We start from the raw sequence: 15259 nt of genomic DNA on the forward strand, positions 1-15259 counted from the left end.
TAAGATTGATGCTCTTTAATGAGAGAGGTAAGGGAACCCTGCTCGCATGCTTACAATCTATGGGACAATGGGAGTTTGGAGATAATGGACCTGATTCATTCGAGCATGCATTCATCATATTCTGTGAACGTAACCAGTTGAGGACTCCCTCTTGAATTCGGGTGTAGGGTCTGCTGTGCTCTACTACACAAGAATCTGCACGATACGTCCAATCCCTATGTAGATTATAAATTCTCAATAGAACACAGGGCAATAAAACGTTTTTAATCAATGTGACATGGTAATAATAAATGCATTAATGATAAAACAGTGAAAAGTGTTTTTTATTTATTTAATGAAATACATTTATTATGTTCTACTGACCATAAAAATAAATGTTACAGTTGCTCGTGATTGCAAACTCACCTTACAGCATGCATCCGAGACTGTCATCATTTCTGATAGGGACTTAGACTAGCCCTGTAGCTGGAGCAACAGATAAGGCAAAAAAACAAATAATTTTGACGTGCGCAGAGATTGATTTGGACGTAGTTGCGTGCTCTCGAGTTTGCCACACCCCTATTGTGCATTGACTACAGCAAAACGCCCCTTCCCCCTGTGCCGTAACTAGACATCTTGGTGCCCTGGGCGAGACAAGGCACCGGCGCCCCCCATCTAAGTGGGAGTGGCAAACATAATGTGTGGGTGTGGCTAGCACTTTACTGAAACAATTCTTAATATATATATATATATATATATATATATATATATATATATATATATATATATATATATATATAATATGACCATTTAAAGTATGCAAAAAAATATATAGCAATAGGTATTCTAATTTTTATGCACTTAATACTGAAATAAGAGCAGCAAAACTGTGTCTTAAGGAATTGTAGACTGTAAGCCCCAATGGGGCAGGGAGTGATGAGAGGGAGTGATGAGAGAGAGAGGGAGGGAGGGAGGGAGAGATAGATAGATAGATAGATAGATAGATAGATAAAGTTCTGTTGCCCTTTACAATTGTTAATTTATAAAGCAGCAAAGATGCTGAAAACAAGTTTAAAGAGATCATGAAATACTGGTTTGCTATCGCTGATGTGAATACTGAAAACAAAACACTGAGGTGTTCTTTTAAAACAAGGATATAGGGCAACAAGAAAGACTGAATGATGCCTTTATATTTGGCATCTCCACATTAAATCACTTTAGTGTAGTTAAAATAAGGATTTGTGTAGTTGGTTTGCGCTATAAATCCAAAGAGACCATCTTTGTTTTCAGACTGCACGAGTGTCCATTAAAATGATCCCCTCTCTCTTTTTTTATACAGAATGCATCTGGCATTAAGGCGGGGGTCTCAGCAAGAGAAACGGTGGGATTATTGTACAATTATAACAGTAAATAACTAAAGAAAAGTAAGCACTTAGGAAAAAAAATTCAAAGTGTGTTTCCAACTTAAAATGACTATCCCCTGTATCGTACGTGCCGATCTATATTTACGAGTATATTCCTTTGTCTTTCTTACGTCCATCTGTGTTTTCAGTCTTTTATAGTATCCAGTCTGTGAGTCTGTGAGAAAGAAGAGCTTGGTGCTTCTGCCCACAGTGGAACGCAAACTTGCGTTCCAAATGACGAGCTTCCTGTCGGTGGAACTTAAGGGCAGAAGCACCAAGCTCTTGTAAGTTAGTCTCTCTCTCTTCAAGGTATGGAGTCAGGTACTGGGCGGCAGCTGCGCCCCCTTGGCCTTGCGCCCTGGGCAACGGCACCGCCTGCACCACCCTCGTTACGGCCCTGTGTGGGGGAGAATACGCCTAGCACTTTACAAGTACTGGACTGGTCTCCAATCCTGTACAAGTTTCTCGTACCTGTTCTTGTAGTATGACCACATGGAGCTGCTGCTGTCATCTTCCGCTCACTTGATGCTTGTCCGGATCCTGCTGGGGCCCTGTTTGGAAAAAATATTTTTAATATTCACCACAAGGAAAGGAAAGCAAAGCAACAAGTGAATAGTCCAGGCCTCCTTCCTCTAACCAGCCCTGACATGAAATAAAAGTACCCATGTTTTATAATCAGGTCTCCTTCTCAAAATTACATTAAAAAAGGCATATTTCCAGTCCTTCCAACCAACATTAAATTAAGAGCACTCCCATTTCACAAATAGGCCCTATTCAACACCAACTCTGTTCCACCATCAATGAAAACACACCCCAAAATCCCCAGTAATAAATTAAATTAATAGCCCCCACCACCACAATCATCCCACAAGTATAAGAATAGCCCCACCAATAAATTAATAACCCTTATTCCCATTAAATTAATAGTCACCAATAAATGAATAGTCCTACTCCTGTTAAATTAATAGACACACAGGCTGAGGGAGGGGGGGGGGCAGGGGGGAGAGGAGACACACAGGCTGGGGGGGGTGGGGGCAGGGGGAAGAGGAGACACACAGGCTGAGGGAGGGGGGGCAGGGGGAAGAGGAGACACACTCTGGCTCAGGGGGGGGGGTGAGACACAAACTGGCTCGGGGGGGGGGTGAGACACAAACTGGCTCGGGGGGGGGGAGACACACACTGGCTCGGGGGGGGGGGGAGACACACAGGCTGGGGGGGTGGGGGCAGGGGGAAGAGGAGACACACAGGCTCAGGGGGGGGGGGAGACACACACTGGCTCGAGGGGGGGGGAGACACACACTGGCTCGGAGGGGGGGGGAGACACACACTGGCTCGGGGGGGGGGGGAGACACACACTGGCTCGGGGGGGGGAGACACACACTGGCTCGGGGGGGGGGGAGACACACACTGGCTCGGGGGGGGGGAGACACACACTGGCTCGAGGGGGGGGGGAGACACACACTGGCCTGGGGGGGGGAGACACACACTGGCTCGGGGGGGGGGGGTGAGACACAAACTGGCTCGGGGGGGGGTGAGACACACACTGGCTCAGGGGGGGGGGTGAGACACACACTGGCTCAGGGGGGGGGTGAGACACACTGGCTCAGGGGGGGTGAGACACACACTGGCTCAGGGGGGGGGTGAGACACAGGCTGAGGGGGAGACATACACACACAGGCTGATGGGGAGAGAGAGACACACACACAGGCTGAGGGGGAGACACACACACAGGCTGAGGGGGAGACACACACACACACACACACACACACACAGACACAGGCTGAGGGGGAGACACACAGGCTGAGGGGGAGACACACACACACACACAGGCTGAGGGGGAGATAGGGGGAAGGGGAGAGAGAGAGATTCAAATACAAAGAGAGAGACAGGGTAAGAAACACATGCTGGTTATTACTTACCTACATAGCTGGAGTACAGGCTGGTGAAAAATGCAACAGAAGCTTGTGGGCTGTCCAGGGGGCGGAGGGTCCTCTGCTGAGCAGTCTCGATACTTGTAGCAGGCAGCTTGCTGTGCTGGACAAGCTGAAGGGCTGACCACGGGGGAGGGGCGCCTCTTTCAGCTTGCTGTCACTCAACACAAAGTGGGCGGGCAGATCGGCTTCTTGTAGGAGCGTCCTGTGTTGAACTGCACAGGAGCTCCTTAGTGTATTTTGACTGTAAGGTGGCAATAGAGGCTGGAGTGCCTCTGCAGCATGGCGCCTCCCACCTCCCCGCACTGCTTATATTGCGATCTGCGGCGCTGACTCTGCATCAGCCCAGATGTGTACCTGGGGCTGTGACTTGTTTAATAACAGGGGGGGGGCCGTGGCGCCCCCTAGACTTTGCGCCCTGGGCGGGGGCACCGGCCGCACCACCCTCGCTACGGCTCTGCCTTCCCCCATCAAGTCCACTCCCCAAGTCGAACACTGTAGTAAGTGCCCTTACACGCACTGTCACACAGACATTGCTTGCGTACACGACCGTGGCTCTCTTTCGCGGAGGTATCTGTACTGGGCTTGCTCAGAGTGATTTTGAGTACTATACTCACAAAAACAGGAGATTCGTGCCTTGATGAATCAGGCCCGATAAGCGCAGCACTAGATTTTTCTGTCCTTTTTCATTATGTATTCACTCACAAAATGAGAGACTTGTGAAAATAATTTTTTCAGTAATTGCAAAGGGTATTTTTTTTCTTTGATGTCATTCCTTTGGGAAAGATAGGTACATTCTTATGTAACTGTCAGTTGTTAGGAGCAATTACTGTGACTGCTCAGAGAACACTTAATGTGACCTATACCTTAGTTGTCTATAGCAAACCAAATAGGATAGCTAAATTGAACAGATCCAATTGTTTGATGGGTGGGCCGACCTGTTAGGTTTATAGTGGTAAAATATATCCTAAAACATTAGTTCAGATAAGTTACTTACATATTTTCAAATCTAAATTAGTATTTTATTAGTAGTTCATTTATATAAAGTTTGTTACATTTTAGACTTAGTGGTCAGGACATGCTACATGTAAGTGGTGTATATGTAAAGGATACTACATTTATATCACTCCTCGCCCACATTGGAGAGATTAGAAGAAATAACTATAACTATACCACTATATAATTCAGTACAATGTTGTATTCTTTAGATATTACTTATTCTTACCGTTTGATTTCCAAAGAAGTCTCTTTGGATTATTTTAATACCTGAAGGTAATTTCAGTCTGTTAAATATACCTAATAAAAGTTACAGCTAAGGTGCCTGCAATCATAGATGGTGTGGGAAGTCCAGGAGCATAGACTCTTGTACCTGGTGGAAGGGGTCATGTTGGAGGATCTGCTGATGTTTGATTGAATTGCAGTAAATACAGTGGTTGGACAATGAATTAGGAATTTTTTAGTTTCTTATAAAATTTTGATAAAATAATGGCCCATGCTAGGTGTTGTTTCCTCATTGCCGGTGTCCGCTTTGGTTCCTTGACTGGTCGACAAGCTCTAAACCCAAACTCTGCAAGGTGCCTCTGAACAGTTTTTAAAAAAACGCTGGCTCCTTCTTCCTCCCACATAATCATCACACGATTGGTTGTCAAGTTTCGGTTCTCAGTTGCAATTTTCTTGAACAATCTGTCCTCTCTGCGTAGTTTTATAACTGCTTTTGCAGTCTGAACGGTTTGTTGCCATTACTGTTTGTCCTAATTTCAACTTCCTCTTAATTCTCCCTACATTCTGAAGTGAACATTTAGCAGCGCGAGCAATTCCACCTGCGTTCATACCAGAATGTTGAAGCGAAACCTCTATTTCACACTTTTTTCATGGACTGATATCCGAAGTTTTCCCCATTTTACTCCCTGTATCAAAAACCTAAGACTATAAATCAGATCGTATTTACTATATAGTCACTATTTTTTGAGGTACAAATCTTAAAAATACAAAACCATTTCAAAATTCCTAATTCATTGTCCAGCCACTGTAGGTGCTTTATTGCAGTTCTGTTTAATGTTTAAGTTTTACATGTTAGTTTTAGTTGTTATATAAAATACTAAAGTTATTTTTGGTTTGATGCTGTGGCTTACATATAGCATATTATGATTCAATAAGTTACTATGGCCATTACGTCAAAAAAAATCTTATTTATGGGGAAATAGCATAGACACATTATACATTGTAGTTTAACCATATATCATTTTTTTGTATTTGTTTTTTTTAAACATTATGGTTTTATGCACTTTTCTGATGCTCCATAGGCGCTTTGTACAACAATATCATACATAGTGGGCCTGTGTGCTTTAAATGCCAGGGCTGATTTTTTTTTTTTTAGTCCCAGTTTGGCCCTGGTTCCATTGCCCACTTGCTTTCATGATTAATTCAAGACATAAATGTGTCTATACCAAGCAGTGTTTCAGGAAAAATGTAAAGGTTGTATTTTATATGAGAGATGGTCTATAGTGGGAGGAAGTGGGACACTCGCATTTTTACCCAGTACACATTTTTGCTTCTCCGTACACCTAGGTGCACTTTTAGTCTGTAGAGACTTCTCCCAAGAGCATAGCGTGCACTTTAGGTGTACTAGGAGGAGCATACAAGTGCAGCAGTGCCAAAGAATGCCCTTTGTGGCAAATGGCGCCCTCTGTTGGGGATAGAAATTATTGGTATGTTGGATACCCACACTTGTGTTTTCAATCCCAAAAATTCTATTTAATTTGTTTTACAGCCACCTGCTGGCACTCTGCAGGTCTTTATCAATGGAGAGATTGGTGAGTGAATTAGAATTTTCAATTTGTGTTTAATTTAAGTTCTGTTACTTGCCACTTTTTATATTACTATATGGTATATTTATTTGTTTAAGCATCTAATGCAATAATATGCTCTTTGTTGTCATTTAGAACAGGCCTGTCCAACCTGCGGCCCTCAAGGTGTTGTGAAACTACAAGTCCCAGCATGCCCTTCCAGCTATCAACTGGTTGTCTACCGGCAAAGCATGCTAGGTCTTGTAGTTTCACAACACCTGGAGGGCCGCAGGTTGGACAGGCCTGATTTAGAATATTTAAATTCTAATGCTTGTGCATGTTAGGAGCTGTCCTGTAGGAGCTAAAGAGGAAGCAATGAGATGATGCAATCTGTGACTGCTTCTTATCAAATTACTAGGAAGTTATGACATCACTGAGGCATAGACACTATGGGGGACACTTTGAATACTGATGCAAAAGAAATGGATGGTGTTGCCCATGGCAAATATTAAGATGTGTTTAAATAATTTTCTTTTTTTTTTTTTTTTTAAAGTAATTTTTATTAGGGTTTTTTTCAAAACAAAACAATGAGTTTGAAACATACCAAGAGAATGTATAAACATTAAATAATTTTCTATATTGCACTAGAACAATTTTAAATATTTTTTTTTAACCTGGCTGCCTCTGCTGTTTGTGTAACTGAATGCTTAAAAGGGAATTTATTGTATTTTCCATATTGATGTACCACTCCTGCTTAGTACTGTAGCGGTTACCTTGCCTTGGTACCAGTGTTGCCTACAATATAGCCACCTGGACTGCTGCTGTATGCAGGTCTATAGGCACAGCTGCCTGGAGAACCTGCACACGGGTTGAGGCATGGAGCCTCTAATTGGATGGTCCTGGATGGCCATCTGATCAGTGCAGTCTTCCGTCCAACATAGTGCTGCCCGATTTGCTTCTTGTTTAGGCAGTGTTCTCATTATTCCCCCACAAACAAATTAATTGAAACAATCATTCATCTTTCTGAAACCGCTGTGGTTAAATACATTAGTAGAATGTCTGCTGTCTGCTTGCTGTCATCATATACTACACGGGACAAAGGAGGTGGATTAGAGAGGTAAAAAGCATTTCTGTGGCAGGTATTTAATTTATGATGAATTATTGAATTGTTAAAATGTGAATACATAGTCAGCTGTCCATAAAATAATATCTAAATCACTATAGTATATATCTCCAGTACAAGGGTCAGGGACACTTCTTTGCAGGCTGGATGTAGGACACTCAACAGAAAAAGTTTGGTATAATATTTCTAATCTTGTTTTACCACAGTGTCTGCACAGGAATATGACCATGATAATCTATATGTGCATTTCTTCATGGAGTTGCCTAAATGTAAGTATCAAATGTAGAGAATGAGTGTGTATACAGCATCAATGCAAGTATGTTACTGCTTCATGTACAATACTTACATTGAGGATGGGGAACAAATTGGAGATGTAGTTCAGCACCAGCTGGTGCTGTCTATAAAGCTTTAAGTGACATTAAATCAGGGTGTACAATAAAACACCTCAGACTTCCGCAGAACATCGCAGTGGTGCTTTATTACTGTTACTACGGTAAAAAGTAACATAAATTTTTTGCTCGCACCTCTATGGGACAGGAGCAGAAATCAGCGTTACTTTGTCAGAAAATGTCACTGTCTGAGACTTGTCTTATGCCCGTTCCGGAGGCACCTTGCACGGATATTTTCTGAGTTGAATCTGCCCCTAGTAGGAGAATCACGGTTTAGGAGATATTCATCTTTGTTCTGTGCTGGGACTGCTGCCATGGAAGATAATGTGAAATTATGATTTATTAATATTAATAATAATAATAATAATAATAATATCCTTTATAGAGTGCCATCATGTTTCACAGCTCTGTACATTGAGTGCAACATGACACAACTAAATAACATGAAATAGAAGGTAAAGTTGGCCCTGCCCAACTGAGCGTACAGTATTAATGATCTGGGGAACAACTGACACATAAGGTATTAGAATAACAAATGTAGCTGGTGGGAAATGTGTGTGTGGCTGCTGTAAGGCAGATGCATTATCAGCGACCAATATTAAAGCAGCCATTGGTGACTTAGCGCTCCCTTTAACCTTACATTGCATGTTATTTCAATCTTTTCCCTCTGCAGACTGGTCGAGTCCTGACTTCCAGGACCTTTCAGGAGTGACCCAAAGCTGTAGATCGAAGACACTTGGCAGAGTAAGTACCCATGTTCACTCACCACGGGCATTTTTGTTTTCTTCCACCTCGTCCTTTTTAGTTGCTACACTTTATTGATTTTTTTTTTTTTCTTATATGTACATAACAGGAAAAATGTGTAGCAAATGAACCAAAAGCTGTATCACTGTTTTCCAGTAGATGAATCTTATCCATTTGCTTGCACAGCCTTGTTGAGTATGTAGGATTAAACAATCCAACAAGAGAGAAGGCTCACAATGGAGTTTATGGTCTTATTTACATCACAAACACACACCAGGGCCAATTAACCTATGAATGTTTTTGGATTATGGGAGAAAACTGGAGCACTCAGAGGAAATGATTGGACCACACCTGTGACCTTTTATCTTGCACCTTTTTAATGTCACGCCTGAGGATCTTTCTGTACCTGGGCAGCACGGTGGCTTAGTGGTTGGCATTTCTGCCTCTCAGCACTGGGGTCATGAGTTTGATTCCTGACCATGGCCTTATCTCTGTGGAGTTTGTATGTTCTCCCCGTGTTTGCGTGGGTTTCCTCCGTGTGCTCCAGTTTCCTCCCACATTCAAAAAACATACTAGTAGGTTAATTGGCTGCTATCAAATTGACCCTAGTCTCTGTCTGTCTGTGTGTCTATGCTAAGGTATTTAGACTGTAAGCTCCAATGGGGCAGGGACTGATGTGAGTGAGTTCTATGTACAGCTCTGCGGAATTAGTAGCGTTATATAAATAGCTGCTGATGATGATGATGTACTTGGGCTGGGTTGTGTCTCTGGAGCAGAACTGGTGACTGTGCAAAATAGGTGGGTGGCTTTTTTAGGTTCCTTTGCATGGAAGAAAAAGGACTGATACATATGGTGGTTGCTGTGAGTTCAGGAAACTGGAGAATATGAATGGCACTACAGACTGGCTAGAGGTGAGTAATAGAAAGATGGTGGTCAGATTTAGCAAAGAAAACCAGACTGGAACTGGATTACCGATTGCACTGTTTGAGCAGTAATAACTGAAAAGACTGCAGACTTCTGGGAACCAGGTTGGCGTCTGTAGAATCAGCGTTGCACTGGCAACAGGCTAGGGCTACAGGAAGTTCTTGTATACTAACTGCTATCACCTGATTGGAGGCTGCGGTCAGCTGAGCTGAAGCAGTACTCTGACTGGCTGAGGGAGACCAGGCGACTGAATCCAAGATGGCAGAACTGATTTTAGAGGGATCTCTGGAGTGGAAACAGACTGGGCAGCATCCTGCAAAGAGATCCGAGGCCAGCAAAGCCTGTGGACTGCAGGGACAGCTTAGAAAGACAGCAAAGGGGTAAGTAACAGGACCTGAGAGTTTGGTATGTTTCGTATGTGACGCCCAACATCATGTACTGACTCCAGGTACAGAAACCACAGGGGTGAGGTCCTGCTTAGGTATCCTGGCTATGCTATAGCCTGTGCATGGTAGAAAGGTTCTTTTTTGACAACCAATTTGAGGTTCTATTAAATATTATATATGCCAACCTTTTCCACCTATTGCACCTCAAACCTCCACTGCTAATTCAGCATCCAAATGTTGACTCCTCATGTTGCAATATTAGCAAGATTTTTTAGCTTAGGTCTTTACCTGAGGAGGATGCAGGATTCTCTGCAGGAGACTCAAGGCTGCAGACAGGCGCGGGCTGGGAGAGGGATGGCCATTGATTGATGATGCGGCCGCCTGTCCGCTGACGCGGCCGCATCTGATGTCATCAGATGCGGCCACGGTTACAAATGTGTAATATTGCATCCGGGGGGGCGGCCGGCCTACTCCCCAGCCCTAATAGCAGCCTGGGCCGCTGCCCCCCGGGCCAGCCCGCCCCTGGCTGCATTGGAGGAAAGCGAAGTGGGTGTGGTCATAAATTTACATATTCATGGAATGCCTTTTCAAATGAAGTCACTATGCAGTTGGAGATGTTTCCTGTCTGTGAAACATGAAAGTTCCCATCTTAGCAATGAAAAAATATAGTTTAGCTTTTTAAAGTGTACTCCTCAACATTTTGTCTAATGAATTCTGTTCCTAAGATCTCTGGGACCGCTGTTACCCATTGTATTGATCGCTCTTCCCCCAGGAAAATGTGGCATATTTCAGCTATCCTTTCAGTTTTGAGCTATCCCTGTCTGAGGAGGTGGAGTCTGAGGGTAAGTTAAAGTAAGAAAATTATTCTAGTCCCAGTTGAACCAGAAACGTAAAATTACATTTTTATTTGTTAATTTTAGATGTCCCACAATGGCCTGTTCTGTACTTTGAGGTCCTTTCTCTGGACTTTTGGCAGAGGTATCGAGTTGAAGGATATGGATATGTTGTGTTGCCACAAACCCCAGGCAAGTAAACTGACCAAAAGACGCTGTTTTCACGCACATACATTGCAAGCTCTGAATGTCCTATCAGTAGTAATGTGACTATGTTCTAATTGTCCTTTATTACATTATTATTTATTTAATAAAATACTGCAAACCATGTGCTGTAACCCATTGCAACCATTCTGGTTTAGGCTTTCATTAGTCTTACTACACTAGATTGCTGAGATGTAATATCTGATTTGTGGCAATTGGTTGCAGCCCATTATTGCTCTTTGTACTATGTTTATAAAAAAAAAAGCAGGTTTTGGGTGGCTGGCTGGTGGTTATGTCATCCTAGCTGCTCTGAACAGACCAACAATAAAGCACTATCGGCCTGATTCATTAGGGAACTTAGGCAAGAATTTGAGTAAGCTTTCTAAACAAAACCATGTTACAGTGCAAGGGGTGTAAATTAGTTTATTTTGCACACAAGTTAAATACTGACTGTTTTTTTCATGTAGCACACAAATAAACAACTTTAAATTTCAGTGTACAAATAAGCTATCAAGTATTTGTGTGCTGTATGAAAAAACAGCCAGTATTTAACTTATGTGCAAAATAATAAACTAATTTACACCCCTTGCATTGTAACATGGTCTTGTCCAGAAAACGTGCTCAATTTCTTGCCTAAGTTCCTTAATGAATCAGGAACTATGTATCTATCAGCAACACAGTATCGGTATCTTCAGGACAGTGATATCGTTAAGACACTTTACTCCATCCCGAATGATGCACTGGTTCATAGTGAATTGGTTGGCACCATTCTAATGAACTTTGCTTTAGCCCAGAAAATGGCTTCCTCCACTGTGTGTAACATTGAGACGATGGGTAAGTTGTTATGATGCCTTATGTCTTGATTAATTTGATCAGACATTAAGTATCTATAAATAAGGTAGATTATTACCATAACGCAGATGTTTATACTCTCCTCAGGAATGCACATCCTCACAGCACAAACATGGCGGCCTGTGGAACTGGGGACAGTGTCTGAGCTCCGAAGGTTTTTTATAGGCGGTTCCCCAGAACTGGAGGACATAACTTATGTCAAAATACCCGGAACCTTCCAGGTGAAATATACCATCTGTAACTGTGGCCAGCTTTTATATTGAAGCTAAATACAAAAACATTTTTTTTTTAAAGAGTTTTAAAAGTGCTTGTAAAGAGGCTCATACTGTATTCACATGTGAAAACAATGAATGGGTGTTATTTTTAACTAACTAACATGCGTTGTACAATCACCACTGCGATGCCATGTTAAGGTCTGTTTTATTGAGGGACCTTGTGGTTTAATGTGGGAACAGAGAACGTTGTTTAAAAAAGGGAAATATGTTGCTCCAGTTTCTACATTTCAATCTTGTCCTCTCCATTTGTTAAATTTTCCTTTTGTCATGTGGTATCGCCCAGATGTGAGAAAACTATGTGTTATACATCAGTAATTAGGTTATTGTTGTTGTTAATTAGTAGATGATAATAGCTGTGCAGCAGTGGCGATCAGGTAGCCCGGGGGCCCCCGAGACTTCACCTGCAGACCCCTAGCCATCTGCTCCAGATCTGGTCAGAACTGGGGCAGATAATTTCTGAGACGCGCAACATATCTGGAGGAGGAGAGCGAGTTCTGTGCTCTCCCTTCTTCTGTGTGGGCCCTTTGAGTACTGGAGGGCCTTGCATGTGTCCCTCCAGCTATTTCACCTTACTGTTGTAGAGGGTGGATAGATGAAAGGAGGGAGAACAGTTTGGGAATGTACAATTGGATAATATTGGTACCTTTACTGTACTTCCAGACTCTACACCAATATTCTGCATGAGGCATACATTGGGCTGAACCATTATCATAAGAATGCAACCCATCAGTTAATAGAATACATTCTCATGATTGTGACAGTGAGGCATCAGTGAAGTTGTTGAGATGCAAGTGAGGCACAAAATGCCTCCTGCCTCATTGATGTCACTAGATCCTAGTGAATGTGTAGAACCAATATTTATAAGATTTCATTCAACCCACAAAATAGCTGCCCTCCACTCTGTATGCAACAGATAATATTGTATCTACTTGGAAGTATGCACAACAAACAGATACTAATGTGTGTCCTATTTTTCCACTAGGGGGAGCGCCTGAGTCGTTTTGGTTTCAGGACAGTGACAACAGGCAGTGTGACATTTCGCTTCCACTCTGTACACCAGTCACGGTATGAGCAGATTGTTTTATAAGTGGGCTGTGTCTGGATAACTTTATTAAAATGATGGTCTAATAATTAGGATATTTGGAAAGACTGTTGTCAGCAAGCAAAGAATTGTATACAAAAGTATATGTATTTGTGTGCAAGTCAAATTCTAGTACTTACACAGTGTGCTTTAAAGCTGCACTACTAAGATCTTACGAATATGCCCCTCCAGGGTCCATAACAATGATCCTCCCGCTCACACACCACCTCTGCTGCCAATTTAAAGTGGCTCATTAAATTGAGTTGCATTTCTGTATTGCAGAACTGGCAGAGGCCGTAGAGAACAGCTGCAGATAGCAGCCCTATGGGCTGTGCTTACTGGAAGGGGCATGGTCACAAAATCCTTTCCATATGTGGGAAGGAGAACTGCACCAAAAGTAATTTGTAGCCTGAAAACCTCCCTACTCCTTCCTGAAAGACAGTCTGGATCTGCACTAGACAATCTATCCTAGATTAACAGTGTTCTACAGCTGGCGTGAGGACACTTCTACCTACACAAAATTGTTTTTGTCATAGGTAAAAGTGTTTTCCAAAAAGTATCCTGAATTGTTCATGTCTGCTATATTTGAGGACCGTTCAACTCTGCAATTATACATGACATAGTGGGTCAGGAATGTAAATTAGTAAAAACATTCTCTCTAAAGTTCTCTACTTATTAATATATTTAGGTAATAAATACTAATGTACCAACTACTGTAAATGATAAGGATATTATTTAAGTCACCAAATAGTTTTATACAGGACACATAAATATTCAGAAACCATAAATAGCCATAATAATTTACACTACAGAGCAAAGCATTTGAAAGCGATATACCCTTCCTTTACATGCAGAGTTTTACTTCCTATATGGTAAATGATGACTTGGTGAGTTCTTTAAAGTTTAAAATATATAGCTGCTGTTTTCCTTGACACATACTGTCATCATCATCATCATCACCACCATTTATTCATAGAGCGCCAGCAAATTCCGTAGCGCTTTACAATTGGCGACAAACATAGTAATAGACAATACTGGGTAATACAGACAGACAGAGAGGTAAGAGGGCCCTGTCCGGAAGCTTACAATCTAATACTTTTGAAAGTAATAGACAAGTATGGCGCTTATACTCTAACAGATGAACAAAAGTATATAAATTCCAAAAGCATACAGTCACTTTGAAACTTCCTAGAACGATCCAACTCAAGTCCAGAAAAGTATTGTCCCGTACAATATCCTCAATGTTCCCGAATTCAAAGTTCTCAGTTCATCCATACAAAAAATAAAAAGATCACATTACCATAGGTCAATGCAATTCCCTATGATCAATGCATATATAGCACCAGTGTGGTATTACATTTAAATTAATCACCACCGTGTGTAATTAATCACTTTTTCATTAGGTAATACACTTACATAAGAAGAGACTTCTTGTCCAAAGTAAAAGCATATATGGAACTCTTCAATAATTTTCACATTGATCTCTGGATTTTATCTCAAAGACAGCAAAAGAAGAGAAAAATGCTCCACATAGTACATTATCCAAAATGATTCTATTTAATGTTTACACACCATAAAAACAAATAAAATAAGTACATAAGAGGATTGTCGCGGACGGTCCCGATAAAGCTGGACCCTTACCCTGTGTAAGATGGTATCAGGCGTGTAGGGAAACCTCTATGTCCCTCTCCATAGATCAGGAAGCCGGCTGGTTACCGTTCCACGCTCCACAACACTAGGGTTTCAGATTCCAAACCGTCTCAGGTAATCCGCGATTTTCCTCCTGGTCACCACATCTGCCGCCAACGCGTTTCAATTTTACAAAATCTTTATCAAGGCTTTTTGTAGTTTATTAGAGTTTTCATCAATCCAAAAAAAGAGGTTGGCAAACTCGCAGTCACATACCCACGGGTTACCCTCCAGGTGGATAGTCCTGAGAGATGGCAGCGACTCCAGGGCAGTGACACTCAAACTTTGCAAGTTGCAAAGTTGAAAAAAAAAATTGAAACGCGTTGGGGCAGATGTGGTGACCAGGAGGAAAACCTGATCTATGGAGAGGGACATAGAGGTTTCCCTACACGCCTGATACCATCTTACACAGGGTAAGGGTCCAGCTTTATCGGGACCGTCCGCGACAATCCTCTTATGTACTTATTTTATTTGTTTTTATGGTGTGTAAACATTAAATAGAATCATTTTGGATAATGTACTATGTGGAGCATTTTTCTCTTCTTTTGCTGTCTTTGAGATAAAATCCAGAGATCAATGTGAAAATTATTGAAGAGTTCCATATATGCTTTTAATTTGGACAAGAAGTCTCTTCTTATGTAAGTGTATTACCTAATGAAA

General features: G+C 42.0%; 1 protein-coding gene across 1 annotated transcript in view; it reads left to right on the forward strand.

Annotated features, from left to right (window-relative positions):
- Window positions 1–15259, forward strand: part of MKS1 (MKS transition zone complex subunit 1) — a 36709-nt gene that overhangs the window by 18085 nt on the left and 3365 nt on the right. The window contains exons 10-16 of the mRNA XM_075196655.1: window positions 6084–6126; window positions 7429–7491; window positions 8285–8355; window positions 10438–10507; window positions 10586–10690; window positions 11642–11775; window positions 12812–12894. Of these exons, the coding sequence (XP_075052756.1) occupies window positions 6084–6126; window positions 7429–7491; window positions 8285–8355; window positions 10438–10507; window positions 10586–10690; window positions 11642–11775; window positions 12812–12894 (569 nt within the window). The remainder of the gene's footprint in view (window positions 1–6083; window positions 6127–7428; window positions 7492–8284; window positions 8356–10437; window positions 10508–10585; window positions 10691–11641; window positions 11776–12811; window positions 12895–15259) is intronic.

Source organism: Mixophyes fleayi, chromosome 2 (genome assembly GCF_038048845.1).
Source record: "Mixophyes fleayi isolate aMixFle1 chromosome 2, aMixFle1.hap1, whole genome shotgun sequence".
Taxonomy (NCBI): Eukaryota; Metazoa; Chordata; class Amphibia; order Anura; family Limnodynastidae; genus Mixophyes; species Mixophyes fleayi.